The sequence below is a fragment of the Ambystoma mexicanum genome, chromosome 6q, assembly GCF_040938575.1.
Source record: "Ambystoma mexicanum isolate Mex_15411 chromosome 6q, UKY_AmexF1_1, whole genome shotgun sequence".
Lineage (NCBI taxonomy): Eukaryota > Metazoa > Chordata > Amphibia > Caudata > Ambystomatidae > Ambystoma > Ambystoma mexicanum.
This window is the reverse complement of record NC_090937.1, coordinates 1,591,815,682-1,591,831,962: the sequence shown is the minus strand read 5'-3', so window position 1 is coordinate 1,591,831,962 and position 16,281 is coordinate 1,591,815,682. Positions and strand designations below refer to the sequence as shown.

The 16,281-nt window shown below is 43.7% G+C and overlaps 1 protein-coding gene across 4 annotated transcripts in view; it reads right to left on the bottom strand.

Moving 5' to 3' along the window:
* Positions 1–15,681, bottom strand: part of COX18 (cytochrome c oxidase assembly factor COX18) — a 150,261-nt gene extending 134,580 nt beyond the window's left edge. Inside the window, exon 1 of one of the 4 annotated variants that reach the window (XM_069632320.1) lies at positions 15,593–15,681. Coding sequence is in view for 1 of the 4 variants with exons in the window: in XM_069632319.1 (XP_069488420.1) it covers positions 15,546–15,563 (18 nt within the window). In the remaining 3 variants the exon portion in view is untranslated. Of the gene's footprint in view, positions 1–15,545 lie in introns of all 4 variants that reach the window. The other 3 variants (XM_069632322.1, XM_069632319.1, XM_069632321.1) reach the window with 3 other exon arrangements.
* Positions 15,682–16,281: the final 600 nt, after the last annotated feature.

Below are 16,281 nucleotides of genomic sequence, written 5' to 3'. Positions count from 1 at the left end.
AGGGCCCCATATAAGGGTTCTACTGATGCTTCTGTGGGGGCCTGTTCGGGCGCGAACGGCACGGCAGACTCTGCGTTTTCTATGCTGGAGCCCACTCCACCGGTCATCGCCGTCCACACCTTTGCATTATGAGTTAAGGTGCTCGCACTGCGGCCCCGATTGAATGTGGGTCTCTGCTTGTTGAGATTCGTCAAAGTTACCCACTTCTTACCTGCCCATTCACAGTACCCCAACTTCCACATGGATTGTGTTGTATTCACCAGCTGCATAGGCCCTTTATCGCAGCCTTCGATTGCTGCATTCACCTCTGCCTTACCGGACTCCCGACACACCGAGCAGGGCGGGACTTCTGACCTGCACCTGATCCACCACTCCATTCTCCTCCTGGCTGACTGTGGCACTCACTCCCTCCCTCCCACCTCTCCTATGTGTCCCTCTACTTGCAAAGATTTGTCAGCTCCTTCAACGTCTTCGTCTAATCCGCCATCCGCTATCCTACAACAGACATGCGCTGCCTGCACACCTTGCCGGTGACCCCCTTCTGTTCATGCGCAATCTGCAGTCCCCTGCAGTAATCTTACTAACCTGAACTTCCTCAGCCTTGTGCCATCGATCATTCTTCATCTACCTGTAACTTTATCTTGTCTCTTCACTCAGCCCCATGCAGCCGCTGTTTTTTACATTTTGATACCCGTACCTAACTTGTCTCCACACCTGATGTAGCTCCTCATACCATGAGGCGAGGCTTTGCCAGAACTGCATTCACGTGTACCGACTTTGTCACATCCGATTGTCTGGCTTTCCAAAGTTGCACTTACCTACGTGTACCTGCGTATTGACGTAGCCCCCTGGTGCCAGTTGTGGCCCTACTAGGCCATTCAAGTGCACTGAGAAGTGTAGGCGAAGGGATGTACCTGCATATGTGTTGTAGCCACCTGGCCCGGAGGCGAGGAGCTCCCAATATGGGCACCCACTCAAAAGATGTCTTTGTTCCAGTCTTGTGCTGGGCTGAACTTGTTCAATCTGCACTTAATCTTCCCTTCAACTCCTTCCCTCCCTACTATTGCTCCTTCCTGTACCCCCCCTCCTTCATTTCTTTGGTACAGCACTTGCACATTCCGAATGTCTCAAGGCACAGTAGGAATTTTACTGTTTGTTTTCCTCACCCTTGTTGCCCCCGCCCCCTTTTGTCTTGATAAGTCTCCAAACACCATGTGATGTTTAGGCACATTACAAATGACAAATAAATGAAACAAATAAACTCTGAGGCCAACGTTCTTTCATGAAATGTGCCAGCCCTGGAGGAAAATACAGCCAGGAAATCCCTCACTTTCCAACGCAGTGTTATATGTACATATGTTGGTGTACATCTTGCTCATATGTACATATGTTGATGTACATCTTTTTCCTTCCAGAAGGGAGAATCCCCATCTCCGTTCGTTCCACCACGGAACGTTTCCTTCCTTTTCCTGGAGATGGCACCAGGAAGTTCGACACGGCACTAACAAAACTCACCAAGCACTTCGGCAGCAAGATAAATGGAGTACTAGAAAGATATAAATTCTTTTCTCGGAAACAAACCAAAGGTGAACCTGTTGACGCATACTTAGCCTCCCTCAGAGTACTCATGTCTACGTGCGAATTTACAGGTGTCAGTGATGAGTATTTGAGAGACCAGCTAGTCCTCAATGTAGCAGATCCTCGCATACAGCAAAAACTATGGCAAACAAAGAATCCCTCTCTGGACCAAGCCACCGAGATAGTGAGAAGCATGGAATTTGGAGACCGTTGTATGAAAGAGAGGCAGGCTCTCAAGGAGGGAACTGGAGCGGAAGTGAAGTACGTGGAAGGCAGTCCCGACTACGACCATGATGGGGCAATAATAGCAGCAGTAAAAAATGCCCCCCAAAGCATCGGGAGAAGTTCAAGGACCATGAGGGGGGGGGGACATCAGCGTACGATAATCAAAATCCTACGAGTTGTCAAAAGTGTGGATGGTACAAACGCCATATTCCTGGGAGGATGTGCCCTGCCAATAATGTTGAGTGCTACAAGTGTGGTCAATTAGGTCACTTTGCCAAGCTCTGCCGAAACACCCGCGGGAGGCCACGTGGATCTGGCAAAGGCAGCAGACCAGCCATCAACAGATATGGGTCAGTGGAAACAGTAGACTATGAGCAAACGTCAGACAGCATGCTATCCGTCAATCAAACGCACCCGCAGGTGCAGATCCTCACAGTCACTTCCTTACAAGAGGCGAATGGTCCATGGGTTAACATGTGTGTCAATGACATACCCCTGAGAGTGATGGTAGACACCGGATCCCCATATACCATGGTGGATGTCGAAACCGTTGTAAAAATACTTTCTGGCAAGATTCAGGACTTACGAAGCTCCTCAGTGAGAGCCACCGGATACGGAAAGACACCCATTCACATCATGGGATACACTTGGGTCAAGCTCAAATTTCGGGACAGACAAACATACTGCAAGTTGTTTGTAGCCAAGAATGGGTCCTCCGTAGTAGGATGGGAAGAACAAGCGGCTCTCCAGGTGAGGATTCATCCCGGAGAAGACGTCCCCATACTGAGTGTGCTAAAAAACGATACCAACATCAAAAGCAACTTGGCCGAACAATTTCCCAAGGTGTTCTGTGATAAGATCGGATTACTCAAGGGCTTCCAGCACAGAATAATATAAAAAAAAGGGTGCTGTCCCTGTGGTCCATCGAGTGCGTGGAGTGCCTTTTGGGACCAAAGCGGCACTCAAAGATGAACTCGCACGTTTGTGCAACAAGAACATTATACAACCCATAGAAAGTTCTGAATGGCTTGCCCCATCGTCCTTGTAAAGAAACCCGACAATTCCATACGCATGTGCGTTGACCTAAGAGATCTGAACAAAAACATATGGGTCGACACCCACTTCCCAATATATCAGAACTTCTTTCAACCATGGAACTGGCAAGTTTTTTTAGCACTTTGGACCTCTCATCGGCATACCACCAAATTGCATTAGATGACAGCTCGAAGGCCCTCACTTCCTTTGTCACGCCTTTGGGAGCTTACATGTTCAATAGAATGCCGTTTGGGCTTGCTTCGGCTGCGGCAGTGTTGCAGAGACTCATGTCACATCTCTTTGGGGGTCTTGATGGAGTACGGTGCTTCCAAGACGATATTCTTATATCAGCCAGAACCGAGGAAGATCACGATGCCAAACTGATCGGCGTACTACGGATAATCCAAAGGAGTGGACTCACTTAGAAAAATGCAACATAAAATGCAATCAAGTCTCCTATCTTGGCCATACCATCGATGCCAGAGGCATCCGTCCAAAGAAAAAACTCAAACACAATATTGAACCTGACCGATCCCACCAACAAAGATCAGTTGAAAAGTTTTTTAGGAATGACGGAGTACTACTCCAAATTCGTCAGTAATTACGCTAATAAGACAGAGAACATGAGGAAACTCATGAAAAAAAGTAGCAGATTTCAATGGTCCATGGATTGCAAAAAAGAGTTTGAGAGTCTCAAGTCTGACATCAACCAAGCTCCAGCTTTAAGCATGTTTGATTACAAGGCCAAGACAATAGTGTCAGTGGATGCCAGTAAGATCGGCCTTGGTGCAGTACTAGAACAACAACAGAAGGGCAACATCGTGACCATCGCATTCGCATCAAGAGTGCTTAGAGATGCAGAATTGAACTATTCCACCATTGAGAGAGAAGCCTTGGCTGTCAAGTGGGCTCTACAGCAGTTCAGAAATCTAATTTGGGGTCTACCCATTCTCTTAAAGACTGATCACAAGCCTCTAGTCAACATCCTTCAATCCAAAACGCCACACTTGATATCCCCTAGAATAAGGCGCTGGTTCCTGGATGTGATGCAATATAATGTTCAAGTTCTCTATAATCCAGGCTCACTAAACCAAGTGGCAGATTGCCTTTCCAGACTAACCACCAATGAAGACAAAACAGACACTGAAAATGAAGTTCAAGATGAAGATATCATAGCTACCATCCATTCTAACATCCCCTCTGAGTGGGCACACATCACCAAAGCCGACACGGAGCAGCAAGAAATCAGAAGAGCCGTAATAAATGACTGGGAACATGTCGGGCAAAATTCACACCATTCAAAGACGAAATATCCATTAAAGACAACCTTATCTTGAGAGGTAACAGAATTATTCCAGCTGTCGCACTCAGGAAAAAATTACTTGAACTAGCTCATAAAGGACATCTGGGAAGGAGTATGACAAAGAACAGGATAAGGAGCAACTACTGGTGGCCTAACATGTGGAAGGAAGCAGAAGAAACAGTAAAAAACTGTAGCGCCTGCGCTTCCAGCGACAAATCGAAAATCTTAAGAAAAACACCTCTTCAGCCGGTAGAAGCTCCCAAACACGTATGGTCAAAGCTGGCCATAGACGACATGGGCCCTTTTGAAAATCTGGAAGCCGAAAAAATATTCATCATCGTGATCGTGGACTACACATCCAAATGGACCGAATGGGGTGTGGTAGAGAACAGCGCAACCACGAAAAAAGTCATTGACTTCCTTACTGAAATATTCAACAGGGAAGGTGACCCCAGAGACATAGTGTCAAACAACGGGTCCCAGTTCACCTCGTTGGAATTCCACGAATTTCTTACAAAGAAATCCATCAACCACATCACCACATCACCACATCGCTCTACCACCCAATGTCCAATGGATTGGTGGAAAGAATGAACAGACTAATAAAAAGTGTCATCCAACTAGCCACAGCCAATGGCATGCCATGGAGAGAAACCCTCAAGGAGTGCCTGCTTGCATACAGAACACGCCGCATTCCACCACAAACTCAGAACCATTCACCTTGATGCGTGGAAGAACAGCAACCAACAAACTGAGACCAGCATGGATTTTCCTAGATACTGGCGAAGCAAGAACAAACACAGAACAGAAGGTGGATATGGAACAAATCCATAGAAACATAAAAGAGAAACAAGGGAAGTACAAAGAGTACTAAGACCAGAAGAATGGAACAAGAGAAATGACACTACAGGAAGGTGACTGGGTCTCTGTGTCAGAGAACCCAAAACGACACTCAAGGGCGAGTCAAAATTTAGATCCCCACAAAAGGTCACGCGCTGCCACGGAAAGTCAGTCACATTAGAGGATGGAAAGAAATGGTCCCACGATGATGTTGTGAAAATAACGAATGACAACCACAGAGCGAGCACTTCCAAAAACAACCACAACAACCACATTTGTAACCAGACAAGAGGAGAGGTGAAAAGAACAACCACTGACAGTTACAGACCCAGTACTTCCATAGACCCACATGTCGGCACAAAAAGGCACAGCGAGCACCGTTCCAAAGATGAGAGCTCCACCACCAGAAGTCTGTCGAGAAGGAACCGCACCATGATCCAGAATTTCAAGAATTATTTTGTTTACTATTGGCCTATATAATGTTCACCTATCCTTCCCCACCTTTCCCTGTTTTCTCCCATCCATCCCATCCTTCCCGTTTTTTTCTTTTCAGATAAGGAGATGTTATATGTACATATGTTGATGTACATCTTGCTCATATGTACATATGTTGATGTACATCTTGTTCCTTCCAGAACGGAGAATCCCCATCTCCGTTCGTTCCACCACGGAACGTTTCCTCATTTCCTTTCCCGACTGCTCCACCTTCCGGGGGCCTTAAATAAAAGCTCCTTCTCACCTCTACCATAGCTACGTTTTTATTACACGCAGGCAGCAGCATTTACAGCCAAACGTGGCTGTTCTCTGAGCTGTCACAAATGTTACAGGTAAATGGGGACACAGAGCACATGTCAGTTGTGCACATTCACAGAGTTTTCTAGCGGTCATGACTATTTATTTCTACTTAAAATCCTTCCCAACTATCGGTTTTTACACAACAGCCATTGATATTTATTTCTGTAAAGTTGCAAAATATATGCTGCAGTTAAATTTATCAGAAATTGATTGTGTTTATTTCAGGATCCTGTCCCTGCGTCAGGCCAACAATGTATCCATTAAAAGTGATGGTGAGGGGGGGCGTGGTTTGGTGCCAAGGAAGATGACCGCCTAGCCCATAGCTCCGTCTCATGGACCTCTAAATAAGGCATTTTCCTGGTGTATTTTTTTGTCTTACTTACTTTTACTCTGCTGGTGCTCAGTGAGAGTTTTTCTCCTCCTACTGCGGAGGTCCCTCCCGACGTCGCCGCATATTCCGATGCCCATGGCGAGGAGCAGCGCCTCTCCAGCGCTCGCAGTTTTGCCTTTAACCCGCCTTGCGTGAGTTAATCCCCCCCCCACTGTGACCTGTGGAGAGCCTGTGGTCCACCCCACACGCTCTCCCAGCCTCTCCTTTCACACACGCCGCCTTCTGCCCGTATTTGAAGGTGCGCTAGATTCTATAATTCATTATACATTTCCACGTTGCTTCTGAAGCGGCAGAATACTATTTTTACTTTGAGGATGAACGTTACGGATCCCTTCATGTTTTCAGTCATAATAGGCTGACAGAATAATAAGCAGCAACACTGGATACCTCAATTTTTTGAGGCAGTCTAAGTGACTAGAATAATCCTTCATCTTGCTTTCTTTTACATTATTTGGCTCCCTGTCACATACTAACTGCTATTATAATATAAAGCACACAGTTCAACAGGGATTGCCGTAGTGTAAAGCTTTCTTGTGTCCTATGGTGGTGTTTTTTATACTGAATTACTGCTATTTGAACAAATAAATCGCGCTGCTGAACAATAGAGTGTAGAAGGAATGGTGCAGCTAGAAATGACTTTACAACACCACCACACGGTGTCTCTCTTCAGGGCTGGACATGTTATGTGCCTCCTTCCATTAATGTTACATCTTTAGAGTGAACCTCACCATTATACGGTCCATTGGCTATTCGCTGTGATTGTCTTCTAACCTTCTGCCTGCTGAATACCTCCATTTTCATCAGTTCTATACGGTTGTTTTACCTGATCATAACTGCAAGATGGCTACTATTAAAAACAACCAGAAAACTGCACCTGCTATTAAAAGACCCTACTCTCTCTTCCACCACTTTAAAAAGACCCAAAAGCGACTTGCCACCACCGCTCAGCATTTCTGACCCTGCCATAGAGTCCATTTTATCCAAAACTAGGGTATTACAACCCTTCACTGAAACCACAAATCAAAAGCTTCAGCAACTTGACAGATGGAAGGGATTTGAGGCCCGAATGGAGGAAGTGGAGCGACGGGTCAGTCTTGTGTAAGACATATCTCCAAGAGTGGCGCTGTTGGAAAAATCAGGTCTGCCACAGGGCTGTAAGGGATCAGATCCCATTGCCTTCTAGAAAATAATACTACCTACAATTATTCACCTACCCCTGGATACTCCACTCAATATACAATTACATCGTGTTGGTCAACTAAGAGCTTCTGCCTCCTCTCAACCTTCTCCAAGAACACTCATTCTATTAATTGAAATTTTCTCAGCTTCAACTTATTATGGCTTCAGTCAAGGAAAGAATATCTTTAGCTTGACATGGCAGTAAACCAGATGTAGCTAAATGTACCGCTTTACGCAGGAAAGAATTCCTATCGCTACAACCGGCCCTGAAGAAGCTCAACATTCAATATGGCTTGTATCACCCATGCCCTTTCAAGGTTACGCACAATGGTCGTTCTGCCATGTTCGATGATCCGACTGACTTAAAAGCCTTCATACGTTTCATCAAGACAAAGTATGGACACGTCCTCACCAGTGAGTCTTTTTTTTTCCCTTCCTGTTATGCTTGCTCTGTGACTCTAATCTAATGCCGTTATTATCTTATTCTTTCTAATGTTGGTGAGGCGATGGCTGATGGGGTGACACTCTTCCGCTGGGTGCAGTCTTTTTCCTTCTGACAGCATGGCAGGCGTCTCCGGTTCTCGATATTTTTCTTCTTCCTTCTTTCTGTCTATTCCTTGGCCCGACATCTCCCTTTCTTTTTTTCTTCTTTATCATATGCTGAGGTCCATGCTGTATCGGATTCTAATGTTTTGTTGTTTTTGCTCACCTCAGTATGAAATGTTTAATATCAGGCCTCCCTTCCTAGATCCCTCATGTGCTTCCCTCTTGTATCTTACCTCCGATTCATGGGAATTCTATTGCATTCAGAGTCATGTGAAATGGGATGTTTTCATGCTACATCTCCTCTTTTGGTGCATTTTTGTTTTCCTCATATTTAGGTCATAACTCCACTCATTTGCATAAAGGACTTTTAAATGTCTTACTTGGACCATTAGGGCTGCAACAACCCCATTAAGAGATGTAAAGTTTTATCTCATTTAAATAAACAAACCATCTGTGGCATTCTAACAAGAAACGCATTTATCCACTGAGGATGCTATGAAACTTGCCAAGACGAATGGTGTTGCCATATTAATTAGCAAAAAGCTGTCTTTTAAAATTCTGGATAGAGGTGTGGACACAGAGGGACGCTGGGTATGGGTTAAACACCCGATTGATTCTGTACAAGTTTCTATTCTGAATATTTATGCACCTACCCAACCTGATCCTCAGTTTTGGTTAACTGTTAAAAAAAATTATTCTCAATAACAACTTTGCTAATCTAATCATGTGTGCGGATGTCATCCAAGTCCTCGACCCGTTTTTAGATAGGACATCCAATTGTGGGATTAAAACCTCTAAATCTCGCTAGTCTTTTCAGAGATGCCCTTCTAAAACTGGTCCAATTGATTCTTGGAAGCTTTCGCATCCCACACAACTTGATTATACATTCCAGTCTCTTCCACACAACACACTATCCCGCCTAGACTATATCTTCACCGCCAAAACTCTCCCAGGTACCATTGTAGACTCCATTTCCAATATTATTATTTCTGAGCATGCCCCTGTCGGCACCTCCTTTATTTTTGAGGATTTAAGCATGCCTTCCTCACGGTGGAAATTCAATAATTACTTATTACAGGATTAACAGTTCATTTTATCCTCCCAGTCTTTCTTACAACAGTTCTATGACAATAATCATGATGAAGATACTTTGGTTGTAAACAATTGGGATGCTTTTAAGGCTGCACTTCGATGTCACATTATGGCATACTCAGGTAGGATGAAATAAAGGCGCAAAAAGCACCTCGACTATCTACATTCTCAACTAACATCTACTGAGAAACTATACTATCAAAATCCTAACACTATTAATCTTCATAAGGTTATGTCATTACGCTGCCTAATTAAGAATTAACTCACTAACCTGGCTGCCGGTACCATACTCAAATACAAAACTAAAATGTATCAAACCTCTAACAAGGCTGCGAAGTCACTTGCCTCATACCTGAAAACTATGAAAGAAAGGGTTTGTGTGTCCCACATTAAAGATGCCTCTGGTACTATACTCAATCATTCTAAGGATATCCTGAACTGTTTCAAAAGGTTTTATGAGCTTTTATATACCCCTGACTCCCCTATTCCCCCTGAGAATATCCAGTCTTTCATCTACAAAATCAATAGATTATCCTATCCACAGGTAGATCTCTCTCACCTAGACAGTGATATCACTCTTTTGGACATCACATATGCTATTAAGGATTTAGTTAGGAGTAACTCAAATAAATCCTGCTCCCGTTCATTTTTTGAAGCCCTGCTCATATTATTCCCCCAAGCCATATGAAGACTCCACTTGTCCAAGTAACTATTGTCCTATATCCCTTATCAACGTGGAAAGTAAAATCTTTGCCAAAATTCTCACCAACAAAATTGAATCTTCCCTCCCAGCCTCGATTAAATCTGATCAGGTTGGATATGTAAAAAGAAGCAACATCTCCTCCAATGCCAGACTATTTATGGATGCCCTTTATATTGTTTCGAGAGATAAAAAAAGATAAAAACAGGGCTACGCGGCCATCGCTCTCGATGCACAAAAGGCGTTTGACCATGTTAGTTGTGATTTTATGTTCCAAACTCTCCATTGGCACGGATGTGATGAAAAATGTATTTCCCTAGTTAAACTTCTCCACTCATGCCCTAAATCATCTATTTTTATCAATGGCCAGTCCTCTTTCTACTTTCCTCTGTTAAGAGGTACGCGACAAGGCTGTCCTCTTTCCCCTATTCTGAATATTCTCTCGCTGGAACCCTTACTAGAACTCATATCTAATAATACAAGAATCCCAGGAGGCACATCTCATTTTAAGATTGCGGCTTACACTGATGATGTACTAATTTTTATCAAAAATCCCAAACACCACCTTTCCCACTTGCCTGACTCGCTCCATCAATTTAGTCTAGTTTCTGGTTATGAACTTAATAAAGAGAAATCCAAAATTCTACCCCTTAACACCTTTTTTTAAAAACACGAGTTAGATTTTTTTGGCTTAAAGTGGTGTAAGGACTCTATTAAATATCTAGGTATTAGTTTTGGCCCCACAATACATGATACTATTAAACTTAACTTGAGAATTCTGCTAGATAAACTTAAAGATCTCACTTCCAAATGGTCCTTTCTATATCTTACATAGTGGGCCGGCTAAATACACTCAAAGTGATGCTCTCCCCTATTATCCTTTATTACCTTCAGCTCCTTCCAGTTCCACTGCCTCTTGCTTTTTTCAAACCTATCTATTCCATTCTACTTAATTTTGTCTGGGGCCCTGGCAAATGTAAACGAATTGTGATAGCCAAATTAAAAGCTTCATATGATATGGGGGGGTCAGGTTCCCGGATTTTAAGCTATATCATTCAGTGTTCCTTCTAAAACAATCCTAATGTTGGTTTAATTCTTCTCATTTGTCAGACACTCCCCCTTGGTTCAGATTAGAGAAAAATATGGTTCACCCATATGACCCTGCTGACCTCATTTATCTATTTAACAACACTTCCATGGCCCTATCTAATCCCATTCAAGCCTCTGTTGCTGCTCTAAAGGTCTTTCTATTTCCACATAATAAATCCCCTAACAAAAACCTATCCCCCCTGCTGTGGCATAACAAAAATATTGTCATTAATAATAGAACCTTGCACCGGAAATCATGGTTAAAAAAGGCAAATACAAGACTACTGGCAAAAATGCTGCGACAGGCTATCAATAGTGGTTGGCCGCGAGATACCGATGGACCCCAAACTCCTGATACTAGGGATCGATGCAGAGATAGGGCTATCTCGATACGAAAAACATCCACTGGACTTGCAAAGAGGAACCTAGCCCAATTATGGGGCTCAGCCTCACCCCCACAATATGAGAAATGGGTAACGGATGTGGACATGTGCGTACCGATGGAAACGAGAGTGTACACCACAAGAGGATGCCCAGAGAAAGCAGCCAAGATATGGCAAAGATGGGAAGACAATTGAAGCCATGAAAAAAGGAGCCTAGAATCTGATGAACTACCAGAATAGAACTCATGCATGCGATCGAGATGATCCTAAAAGCCACTGAGCATAACAGATCTACAGTATAAAAGGATAGGAGAAAGAATTCAGGCTTTGCGAAGAAATTAATACCTGGGTGTTTAATGTATTGACCAGGTGCTAATTAATCAATGTTATGTCTGTACCTATAAAACAATAAAAAATGTATATAAAAAAAAAATAAAGGCATCAGTGTTATCCAACAAATCAGGAATGGCCCCCGTTATTCTTCCCTTCCAGCAATTGAGACACTTATTTGCTATTCCCAACTCGGAATTCAATTTTTACAACAAACTAGTCAATGCTTGTCTTGATGCTCTTCAGCACTTCTCCAATAATATCCTTTCACCGGATGTCTTTAGGCTACTGCAGATAACGACATCCCCTGATCTAAACGCTTCAGAAATATATAAAGCCCTTACCACAAAGTCTGTTGTTCAATCAGTGCACCTGTTATTTTTTGATTGATTGATATTTTATTTCTATTGCGCTCATACACAAGTGTTTGAGAGCGCGACAGGGCAAGGGAGGGGAATAGGGGAGAACAAAACAGCGATCTTACTAGGCCCAGTGACATTGAGAACGCGCAAGTGCATGGGAGAGGGGGGAGGGGAAAAGTGCATGAAAGAGGGGAGAAAAGGAGAAACAGATAAATAACAATAAATAAATAATAAAGGCAACAAACAGTGGTAATGCAGCCAGCAATTTTCAAGTGCTAGGTTTAAGGCAGCAGAAAGGGTAGGTCTGATAAGTGCAGGAAGAAAAAGAGGGAGCTTTATGGGTACAGATACAGACCCCAGTGCGAGGGGTGGCCCGTAGGCAGTGCGGGAGGGTGGCAGGGTGAGCAGGTAGCTGGGCCTGAAGGACAGAAGGTGGCCAGGTGCACGGTGCAAAGAGAGAACAAATCAGCAGGGGAGAGGGGGAGCGAAGGCAGAAGAAAAGAGGAAGGTCTTGAGGTGCTTCCGGAGATGGTTCTCCTCAAGTTTTAGAGTTGCAGGGAGGCTGTTCCAGAGGGAGGCCCCAGCCGAAGACAGATCTACCCCCAGCTCGTTTCTTTGAAAAACGACTGACCCTGAGGGAGTTGGAGGTAGAGGAGCAAAGAGCTTGAGAGGGGAGGTATTTGCGGAGGGATAGCGAAAGGTATTTTGGACCCAGGCCCCAGAAAGCCTTGTGGACAATGCAGAGGGTTTTGAATTTAATCCTTGCATCCACTGGGAGCCAGTGGAGAGATTTCAGAGCTGGAGAGATACGATCCCAGGGCTTGAGGCCAAGGACAAGTCTGGCAGTCCTGTTCTGGATTAGTTGCAGAGGGCGGAGAGTAGAGGCAGGTAGATTTAGAAAGAGGCTGTTACAATAGTCCAAGCAAGAGAGAACCAGAGCTTGGGATACCCTGAGCTTCTGGGGGAAGGAGAGGAAAGGCAGGGTACCTCTGAGGAGGTGCAGTCGGAAATTTGACTTTTTAGAGACTTCAGAGATGTGGGCGGAGAAGGAAAGGGTGGAGTCATCTGACCCCGAGGTTTTTAGCCTTGCAGGTGCGGGTAGGAGGGCCAAGGAAGGCTGGCCAGAGGGTATTACCCAAATTGTTCGTTTACAGTTGTTCGAATGAACAATTGACCGAATTTAAAGGGTCACAATTGACCATATATATATGGGTATATGGGTTTTGGCGGGTTTGGCATTGGGTGGGGGGTTGTGGGTGGTTTCCCACCACATATATTTTACAATTGACCTTCACAAGTCGGTCAATTGTAATTCGAACAGTTGTAAAACGAACAATTCATATACAACCGGCCAGAGAGTGAGGGGAAAGGATGGTGAAGGTAATAGGAAAGAGACTTTGGTGCGACTCTTGATGATCACACATGGTCAAATATATTTCGGTAGCTGCCAACATTACGCAACACTTTCTGTGTTTCATTCATAGGGCGTTTATCACTCCGGTCAAACTATCCAAGTCCAAAGATGGTTTCAGCGACAGCTGTTGGACTTGTGGTTTATGCCCCGGCTTCCTATGATCATTTTGTTTTTTAATTGCCCTTTTGTCTTTACGTTTTGGCAAGAGGTCTGTAAATACCTTAAACTTATATTCATGACTGAAGTTCCATTATCTTTTTTAAATATCGTTTTAGGAAACCTTGCTATTGAATGCCAGGACATGCATGTCTCCAAAAAACGATATGACCTTTTCATTATCATTGCTTTAAAACTCATAACTGTTAATTGGAAAAACTCAGGTTTAGTTTGTGTCAGAAGCTGGTGTTACAATATCTGCAACATACAAAGAATAGAACAATGTTTGGCCAATTCGCAAAACTCTCTTCCCAAGTATAATGCAAAAATGGTAATCTTTCATTCGCTATTTGAACTGTTTCAATGCCTCCGCACATGGTTCTTAAACCCATTGTTGTACATCCCTTGTACATGTCACATCATTGAAATATATCTAGCATGATTTGGTGCTTTAAGCATTCTATTACAATATTATTTATATTCCCTCCCACCTCACTCTCTTTTCACTTTGATCTCTTGTTTGTCTCTCCTGTCTATCTTCCCCCTGTTCGTCTCCCTTTTTCATAAAATATTTGGTCGACGATTGCAGATTTCATTGAACTGATCCATGCCTTATCTTGTATAAGCGTTGCTTATTGTTAATTATTATCTAATGTCAGTATATATATTTTTTAAAAAAGAAGTAAATGGTGAACATGACATTGAGGCATTGTGTGACAGGTGCAGAGTCTCGGATATCCCAAGCTTTAGATAATATTTATTTTATCGTTCAAGTTCATACTAATTTTACATAATTAACTTTAATGATCATTAGTACTTGTAATGGTGAAAATGTTCCCCTTCTGTGTTCTCCCAGCCCTCAATCACCAGCACCCATCATGTTTCACCAATTACCCATCACATCTTACTTTGCCCATCCTCTCGCTCTCCCAGTCATGCACATACTCCATACTGTAATGCTGCCAATCGCACTCCCCGAACACTGCTACGGAAAACCCCTTGCACTCCCCATTTCTTCATTCTTTCTCAATGGATTTGCCTGTTGCCCCGCTTGCCCCAATTTCTTGCTGCTTCTTCATATTGCGTACTTTCTCCCAATACCTATGTTATTTATTTCCATTGTGAGTTAAGCTTCGAAGCGTGTAGTTCAGAGCCAAGGCCCTTTTTAACATGATAGTTGGGCCTCCCCTTGTTTAGAGTGAAGAGCAACGGTATGCGGCAACAAGGGGACTCATACATTATAAAGGAGACAAAGAAATACAGCACGGCTGTAAATAGCTAACAATTATGAGACAGCCAGTGGAGAGCTGAAGCATTAAATGTCCACTAAAAAGGTATTAATCCGTCTTTGTGTTCTAGGGGTTATTGGAGAGAAACCAATAAGGTCAGAGGTTGGCGACGCCCAGATAGGCTCCAGCGAATGCAGCTTGTAATGTGCACTCTGTAGAGACTGTATTTAAAGTCCTGAATGAGAGGCATATATTGCTGGGTCATAAGACTGCTGACTACCAACATGAGGCCAGTTGCTGGGATACCCTAAGGCTCCGTGCCCCTTTCAACTGAAAAGATTGAAAGGCCCCAACACCGTCCCTGTTCAGGGAAATATGGCAAGAGATGTTTGTGCTAGGTTATGATTATTCTAATTATTATTTTGTAAACTTGAAGAATCCTACAGCTTAATTGTAACTGAAGGTTGGCAAGTGTGTGTTCAAATATCCATGCAAAAATCTGTGCCCTTGTACGAGCTGCAAACATCTAGCTAGGGGGATAATCCTCATCACTGTGCATCCAGGACAACGTGTGAAAGGCTCATCATTAGCTTTGATGCCTTGATCCTGTGAAGTGCAGGCCAGCACTGTAAAAGGAACATAGAAACGTCATTGTGCTTTGGCTGAAGGTGACACTCATGACGTAGGCGAGCATTGTGTGCACGTGTGCAACTATCCATCTACATCTACGCCCTTCCACTATTATCCAGCGCATTGGCAAAACGTAGCTGTATACACAGGGCTACTATTTCAGCCAATGACCTCTATATCCAGTGTGTACATTACAGGCTCCCTCCATAAGCTTGGGCATGTGCCCTCTGGTACTTAATGGGTAGAATTCTTGCTCACGGATACATACGTGTATATCCACTCCCATGCACGTCCCTCCAAGACCCCGACACTCACATTGCCAAGCTTCCTATGCTGTTCTTCTTCAAGGCACTGTGATGCTGAAGTGCCTGGCCGAGCTATAGACACAGAGAGAGGACAACGGAACCGAGCACAGAACAGGAAGCGCGAGAGAAACAAAGGTAGGACACTGACACGAAGTCCATTTGTAAATGTGCCGTCCATAGTGAAATGTCACGGGCTAGCGAGACGTGGCGGGGCGATAAGATGAGTCGAAAAACTTGAAACAATTATCTAGCTAGGGTCTGCCTGAAAATACAACAAAATACAGCTAACCTTCCCAAGCACATGACAATGAGGCAAACTTTTTTCCTTCTTTTGGTCCCGCTCAAACGACGTTGCTCGATTTCTGGAAGGGTAAATGAAGATGCATACAGGAGGGTGGCTGCGGTGTCAGTCTAGTCGTGTTCGGACATGATGAACCAGTGCACCCCTTTCAAAGCTCTGTTAGAGCAGTGGCCGTTATGTAAAGCAAGTGTTTAAATGTTTGACATTTTAATATCATGTTTTCTTTCCCTACTGCTTAGTGCATAAAAGTTATTTATTCACTTTTGTAAAGTATTGTAATGTGAATAAATAATATAATTTTCTAGACTCCGTTCCTTAACAGTCAACTAAATTTGTGACTGTCTCTAAAATCATTAGGACATTAACTCCATGTCCCCCTTCCTCGTCCCCATCCCTCT